The sequence below is a fragment of the Pavona decussata genome, unplaced genomic scaffold (genome assembly GCF_977016875.1).
Source record: "Pavona decussata unplaced genomic scaffold, jaPavDecu1.1 SCAFFOLD_2, whole genome shotgun sequence".
Lineage (NCBI taxonomy): Eukaryota > Metazoa > Cnidaria > Anthozoa > Scleractinia > Agariciidae > Pavona > Pavona decussata.
Window position 1 is genome coordinate 1,985,236 of NW_028145426.1, and position 8,354 is coordinate 1,993,589.

The 8,354-nt window shown below is 38.6% G+C and overlaps 1 protein-coding gene and 1 pseudogene across 1 annotated transcript; both read right to left on the minus strand.

Annotated features, from left to right (window-relative positions):
• Window positions 1-873: 873 nt before the first annotated feature.
• Window positions 874-2,125, minus strand: LOC146489958 (uncharacterized; annotated as a pseudogene).
• Window positions 2,062-3,247, minus strand: LOC146489959 (melanocyte-stimulating hormone receptor-like). The gene has a single exon (XM_085088613.1). It carries the CDS (start codon window positions 3,188-3,190, stop codon window positions 2,261-2,263), a length of 930 nt encoding a protein of 309 aa, XP_084944739.1. The 5' UTR covers window positions 3,191-3,247; the 3' UTR covers window positions 2,062-2,260.
• Between the last annotated feature and the right edge of the window lie 5,107 nt (window positions 3,248-8,354).

An 8,354-nucleotide genomic window follows, 5' to 3' on the forward strand; every position in this document is an offset into this window, starting at 1 on the left:
GTAAGGAGACCGGCAGCACCAAAATAATTGAATTGAAGACCGACTCTGATCTTAACTTGACTGAACCAAGGGACGTCACAAATTCTTTGAACACCTACTTCACAGCAATTGGTTCAAAACTTGCTTCTGAATTTCTCTCTGGCGCAAACAACATAGCACCCGAAGATTACCAGACCAAAATTAAATCGTCTTTCACGCTTAAGGAGGTTAAGCTTGCTATAGTACTGGAGTTGCTGAACACAGTGAAAATATCCAAAGCAACCGGTCAGGATGGAATCTGACATAGGATATTAAAAAAAGCTGTTCCATTCATACATAAGACGTTGACAGACATTTTCAATCTTTCTATCGTTTCAGGTGAAATCTGGTGAAAGCTTTGAACCCAACAACTACAGGCCTATATCGGTCCTACCAACTATAGCACAATTATTTTAAAGGATTATTTTTAAACAAATTTATTCTTACCTCAGTGACAAAGCCTTGAGCTGACGATGGCGGAATATTTGTGCTCCTCAATGCGACGGTGAAGGTGACGGCTCGTGTAGCCTATATAACTCATCACACGAATTGCATTTAAATTCATACACAACGCCTTGTTGGTTTACCAGTGAGGGCTTCGTTTCCGTGACTTTTAAATCTTCCAAGATTTTCCTACTTGTAAACACTGGTTGTAGTAAACGATCGATTGTCTTTCCAAGATCGCTTAGTTGTCTGCGCACGGAGTCGGCGGATTTATTATTCTTATTGTTATTATTATTATTATGATGATGATGATGATGATGATGATGATGATGATGATGATAATAATAATGCAGTAAAACTATCTGTATGCACAGTAAGCAACACAGGGCGCATAGCGTAACCTGCGAGCCAAGCGAAAATTAAAATAGCGCGTGAATGAATCAATAAAATATATATACATATATAAAAGTCATAGTCTAAATGTCTGAAAGTCTAAAACTCATACAAATAACTATTCATGGCTGGTCTATCAATCTTGGTATAATATAACATTATCGTGTTACTACTTTGAAAGTTCTTGCAATGTTCAGCGTCGCCGATAAAACCGCCTTCTGCATTCTCTCTAAGACTTGAGTAGTCTTTCGCCCAACCACTAATCGCACACTTATCTCTGTTTCTTTCGACCAGCCGCCTAGCACATCCATAATAATATCATACTGGTGCACCTCGTATCCTTTATATTGCTTCTTCAGTTCCCACCTCAAGGGACCATACTTCATAATTTTTTCCTAGCTCTTCTTCTCTCGATTACTAATCCATGGACAACGCATTTCTATGGTCGTGACTTTCTTGCTCTCATGATTCACAACCCTCGCATCGACCCGGTTGGCTCGCACCTCCTAATGATCTGCATACACAGGTACATCCCACCACGCTTCCACTTGTTCTGACTTGTACACCGGCTTTGGCATCACTGACGAGTACCACGGTGGTACTTTCTCAAGAAGATCCTGGTCACGTAGACTAGGAGCTTGTAGAACAGGACTTTTAAAGCCATGTTATGTCTGAGCAAATACTTGTTCTGAGCTAGTGCAGAACACCCGGCCAGAATGTGCGGGACACTTTCTTGGACATGACCACATAGCCTACACTTCACATCCCCGGGACAACTCGTGTGTGTCTTCTTACTAGAGTATAGCTTTGTGGGCAACAGTTGCTCGTACAGTTCAAATACACCGGCAATGGTGTGCGAGGGGCATGATCTCCATTTATTCAGCCAACTGAAACACTCATTCTTGCACAGCTGTAAATCAGACTTCCTCTCGGTCAGCAACTTTCCCTGCCATTATAGTCCACGTACTTACTTCTCAAGCTTCCTCTCCACACATCATCATTATTATTATTATTATTATTATTATTATTATTATTATTATTATTATTATTATTATTATTATTATTATTATTATTATTATTATTATTATTATTATTTATTTATTTGTTTATTTTTATCCGTAACCGTTTTAAACAGAGTTCAAAGAATTCATTGTAGAAAACTTTATGATATCATTTCAATGTTGTTACAGAACTGGTTATCAGGTACTACAAGTTAACATGAATAAAAGTGTAATATGGTGAAAGACATCATTTAGTCCACGTTCTTCATTGTTTTGTCATCTCCATATCCGTCGTCAAATTTTACTGAACATCTAACCACTGAGCGCGACCACTATAATTATCTTTGACTATTCCTGAACAGTTCACGAGGGCAAGTAAAGACGCATTTCACGTTGCAACTTGCTTAGTTGATGCGAAATATTTTCTTGAGTAAGCGTTGCATTATTTGACGAAGTTTGCGATATCGCCAACAGTAAACAACTGGGTTTAATGAGGAATTTAAAAGACCTAAGAGCAATGTCACATGCTCAGCTAATAAAAAAGAAATTTGCAAACGCTCAGTTAACAAGAACATTTGTGAGCACAAGTTTGGAAGATAACTTGCTAGGAAAACAACATACACAAACAAGGTATTAAAAGCGGACTTCTTTTCCCGGACTAGCTCTATTGCTTGTACGTTTGATTGCTCAGCTTGGCTTTGTATTTGATTTCGATGATATCTTACAACTTTGTAAATACGAAAATATGCCACAGTTGTTAACAGAAGTCCAACAATTTCGACAATGGCTATTACTATGCTGTTGCTTTGAGGAAGTGAGATGAATATGGTTGCAGCGACACCACTTGTTAACCATAAAGTCACCAAAGCAACATTGACACGTTCATTGGAAGTGACAAGTTCTTGATAGCGTAGATGAAGAGATACCGCGAGGAGTCTATCGACAGCAATGGCGGATACGTTTGAGAACGATGCGCATGTGAGGAGAAAAAAAGAGAAATAACCCACATTTAAAATATTTGGACAGAGGAAGTCAAAGTTGTAATTTCCATTCGCTGCCATCTTTAACATCCCCGCAATTGTAACACCTAACATAAGCTGAGGAAGTAATTCCACAGCAAGATCAGAAAAAGCGAGACTCAGGAAGGACTTTTTTAGATTGGTGGGTATTGATGAAGCTTTCCATAAGGCGCGAATAGCTAGAAGATTTCCTGTTACTGCCAAGAGAGAGAACACCATGTTCGATAGAGAAAAGGCAAACATGAAAGTTTCATAATGATCTGAAACAAGCTGTGCAAGTCTACTCAACCTACGGTTGCAGAACTGGGAAGCCATGGTGAAGTTGAATAACAAGATCTTAACTTTTCAGTCGAGGAATATTTGCGGGCGATAACCCTGGCATTCCAGCTGCTGTTACTGGTTGTGACAAACAGTTCTTTCCATATTTAAATTAGCATTTTAAATTATGTTCATTTTGGTAAAACAGAAACTGTTTTTCTAAATACGACATATTTTTATTTACTTTTATCTTTCATCGTGTCATGAAATTACTCCTGCAAGTCTCATGAATAGATTAATTGTGCCTCTTGAGCCATCTGCTGCTGTATTCGACTATCCATGCAACAGCCTTTCTGATCTGTAAACAAATGTACATTTGGAATCTACGCAAAACAAAAAGTACTTTCAAAATCATGCTTTGGGGCGATTAAAATAATAGCGCTTGCTGAAATTGCAACTTCGTTGTTCGCGTTGTTCCGCGCAGAACTCATAAATGTGGCTGCACATAACAGCTACGAGCATTTTATTCATTTTTTATTATCTAAAGGTAAACTAGAAATACGTGACTCGCAAAACCTCGCGAAGCTGGGGCTGGGTGGAAAGTCCTCTTTACTCGTATTGTAGCATCAAATGAGGAGATTAAAAGGTTTCTGAACATAGCAACTATTTTGATGAGCATGGTCTTTCCGTAATTCCACAGGCTAGTCTGCGGTTGAAATCTATTTCTGACGCGACGAAATGTACAACAGGCGTGCAGCGCTGTCATGTTCCATGAATTTATTTCCCACGGAAAATTATTTTACCGCGGCCACAAAACGTGTAATTTCTTCAATGCAATCTTTCACAAAAAAGATTTCTGGAAGAAAGGGAAAAGATTCTGCAGAGATAGTTCTGTATCCAGTGAATATTGATGAACATTGCAGTTGAAATTTGATCGGGCAAATTTTGCTCCAGCAAACTGTTGACGCCAGCCTGTCTGCCAACCTGCTGCCGCCTGGCAACCTTCCTTGTGTCTGATGTCATTCGTACTTTGTTTTTCACTGTTGCTAGGCAACATTGCGGACATCTTCAACGAAATATATATACATACATACATATAAAAGCAGTATAAAGATGGTTCGCCAAACGAAGACTCCCAGTAGAAGGATCCGTAAGGATACCGTGTCTCAAGTTAGATTGTAGATTAGTGTAAGCAAGTTTCGACTTGAAGACAAACTTCTAACTGTTCCGGCTTTTAATTCACGACGTTTCGCCCTTCGGCCTTCTTCAGATGGAACACTGGATAAAATTTAAAAACTAAAAACTTTTTAGTTTTAGATTTTTAGTTTTTTAGTTTTTAAATTTTATCCAGTGTTCCATCTGAAGAAGGCCGAAGGCCGAAATGTCGTGAATTAAAAGCCGGAACAGTTAGAAGTTTGTCTTCAAGTCGAAACTTGCTTACACTAATCTACATACATACATATATATACAGTATAAATATATTTTTCGCTCGAATTTGCGCGGCTTAGCTCCGCTCGGGCCGGCTCGGCCCGGCAATTTTATTAACCTCGCGAAAAAATGTACGCGGGTAGTTAAATGTGAGGCAGAAATTGGAATTTCAGCAGCCCGAGGAAATCAAGCTGATCAGGTTTGAAAATCAAGTTCAAAGCACAATCGTCGACACCAAAGTCCTGTAAAAGTGAAAAAGTTGCGGTAGATCATACAATGCGGGTTTTCTATACTGGACAGCCTGAGGTGTTAAGACTCTCAGTCACGAGTCCCAGCGGGGGCTAATGGGCTCATTCGGGTTGCTCCTTACTTAGCCATTTAATGTGCCTTTCCCAAAATTTCCGCGCTACTCACGTTATCTGGAAAGTTATATATAATTCTAGCTGCCCTTAGATGAATCCGTTCAAGGTACCGTAGTAAAATAGGGGAGCATTTAGGGACAATGCTACAGAAATATATAGCCTCAAGGACTTTCTCAGCCAAGAGTCTAATCCCCTTCAGATGTTTCACTATCTTGCTAAAGGTTTTGCAAATCAATCAACTCGGGGTCGCCAAGACAACTTAGAATCTAAATAACACACAAGCAGCAGCCGCGGTCAACAAAGTCCATAGTTTTATTTCGAAACCTGCCTTATCGACATCTAGTAGTATGCGGTTAGGTACATTGCAAACTTTATTTATCTACAGAGAGGCCAATGTAGAAATGTGTAGTGTCATCTGGACAAAGGGTTAGTTCACCTTCGCTTATTACGTTAGGGACATCATTCACATAGTATAAGAAAAGTCTGAGGCACAATAGGGAACCCTGTGGGATTCCACAGTTCACTGTATTTAGTTCTGATGTGGGTCCATGGACAAGCGCGAGTTGTTTCCTTCCTTCAATATAGTTTCTTAGCCAGTTTAGTGCGGGGCCACCGAGGCCCATGGCTTGCAGCTTAAGACCAAGAGCTGTGTGATACACAGTCAAAAGCCGTTTTAAAATCAATATACACCACTCTGATTACGTTCCTGTATTGTCCAGTTCCCTTTTCCAGGTCTCAGTCAGGTATGTGAGCATGCGTTCTGTCGATTTCCCTTGTACAAAGCTCCACTGCGTCTCATAGGAGAACCTCTTTTGCTTGATAAAGTGGTCACTGTTCCCCACACAGTGCTTTCAAGGAGCTTGCTAGGTATGCTTAGGATTTGTAGGGCTCTATAATTCCCTTGGTTTCTAGAGTCCCTTTTTTAGATTCAAATTGTTATCATTTGTAAAGTGAACATTTTAGTGAGGCATGCAGTTACCGTTAATAATTTCTTATGCTAAGTAAAATCCTGTTATTTTCGTTTTCTTAAAGAAGAGGGGATGTTGCCAAATGTAACTCATAGTATCCGCAATGCATCTGTGTTAATCATTCCCATCACCCTGGATGCTACTGCAAAGGCTGCAATCAACACACACATTTCATTTTTGTCGTGGAAGCAAGATCTCTCCTGCCTTGCCATTAATTTCTTCTATCTCAATGTCGCAGGTTTATTAAAAGGTTATCACCGGTGCTTACTACCAGAAAATGCCGTCTGGACAGATCCACGCGCATATTTGGTACGTTTCTTAGTATTTCTTTCATAACGTCATCACAAAATGAAAGCAAAGTGTGAAACAAAGTGTATAACAAAGCCTTTTCCGTTATTTCATTTATTCCAAATCTCCATTTGACTATCCTATAAAGCAATAAATTATTGCAATAATGTACAATACTAAAATGTTTTAAGTTAAAGGCGCCAAAACAAAAAAATAATTTCCTTTTCACATGTTTTTATGAGAGTATCCTTCGAATTTTGCCGTGGGCTAACAGCTATCAGTGGGCCGAATCTACTTTAGACATAACAAGAGAGGATGAATGATGAATAAATTTATCGCGTGGTGATTGAAATTGGAACGATACGTGGCTAACAGCCGGTCTTATTATGCAAACTATAAACTTATAATTCACGCCATTTGGAAAGCCTCATCGATACCCGCTATGTGAAGTCGTTGTTCCTGAGTCTCGCTTTCTCCGATCTTGCTGTGGGATTGCTTGTCCAACCAATGCGAGGTGTTATCATTAACTCGTTGTTAAGGATGGCGGCGAATGGAAACTTTAACTTTGACTTCCTCTGTCCAGCAATTTTAACCATTTGTTTCTTCATTATATTTCTCCTTTGTTGCGCTTCGTGCCTACATATAATCACCATTGCTGTTGATAGACTTCTCGCTATTCATCTCCATCTGCGATATCAAGAACTCGTTACTTCAAAACGCATTATTATAGCCTTGGTATCTTTATGGTTATCAAGTGGTGTCGCTGCCTACATATTCATTTCACTTCCTAGTAACTATAACATGGTTGTTGTGATTCTTGTAGCTGTTGGACTACTTATCATGACTTTGGCATACATCCGGATTTACTGGGTTCTACGATACCATCAGCATCAGATAAAAAGCCAATTTCAGCACCAACATTCTCAAGCAATGGAGCAATTCCGAGAAAACAAGTCCGCCTACAATGCTTTGTTTGCCTATGTTGTTTTCTTCACTTGTTATTTTCCATATTTGTGCTCTACAATTTTGTTGATAAATAACAAATCTCGAGTTTCTTTCTGGGCAGCCTATTACGCCACTTTTTCCTTCGTTTTCCTCAATTCGTCGTTAAACCCTCTCGTTTACTGTTGGCGATATAGAGAAATTCGTCAAATTGTTAAAAGGACATTGAAAAAACTTTTTCTGTGTTACGGAGACTTAAATGTAATGGACATTGCCTTGAGAAACACTTAAAGTTAATTTTAGTTCAAAGAAATAAACAATGTGTATACTGTAAGTATTAAACAATTAGTTCGCAGACTGGTCAAATTATACCTTATTGAGATTCGTGTCAAAAGCTTATATAAAATTAACCAAAAAGGCAAGAACAGTTCCTCTTATCTTTGCCTGATCAAAACTTAACCCGTTACCATATTTTCTTGCAAAAATGAAAAACGAAAGCAACACAGAAACCCAGAAGACGATGGAAGTTGTTGCTGGTGAAAAAGGTTTTTTTTAAATCTTCTTTGAGCTTCTTGGTTGTCTCGTTGTCGGATCAAACGTTACTATATGTGGCGATTTGACGAACACAAATAAATTGTCATGTCAGCCAGTTCATCATGGCTAGCATTCATTCCCACAATTAAATTGCCATGTCAGTCAGTGGTAGAGTATTTTCCGTATATATATTATATATGTTCACCGAAAACTACTTTGGTTATAAATAACTAGTAAACAGCCAATAAATTCTCTCCTTTCTTTTCACTGACGCCCGTCAGCCAAATTGGCCATCTCACCATTTGACTTGAAGTATCAGTATCTCCCATTAATAAGAAATGGTATAAATACTTGTTAGCCTGGTTTGTTGTTTTCCCCTTTAATTATATTTTGAACTTTCGTTCGTAGGAGAGTTAAATTTAGTTTTATCGCATTGGGTTTCAGCTCACAAGTATGAATGTCATTTGGTAGAGAGCATGGGCAGTTCTTTTCATCTATTCAGCCGAACTGGTTTAATTAATAGATATAAATGAATATATGACCACTTGAGTACACAATACTACGTTTGCTGGATCTTCAATTTTCGTATGAAATAAGAAAAGCTAAGTAACACAAGGTTGGAAGTTTTGCTCCTTAAATTTGTTAGGGGATTGAAAATTATCACGTCAAACTACCAATATTTTAGACAACGTAAACGGA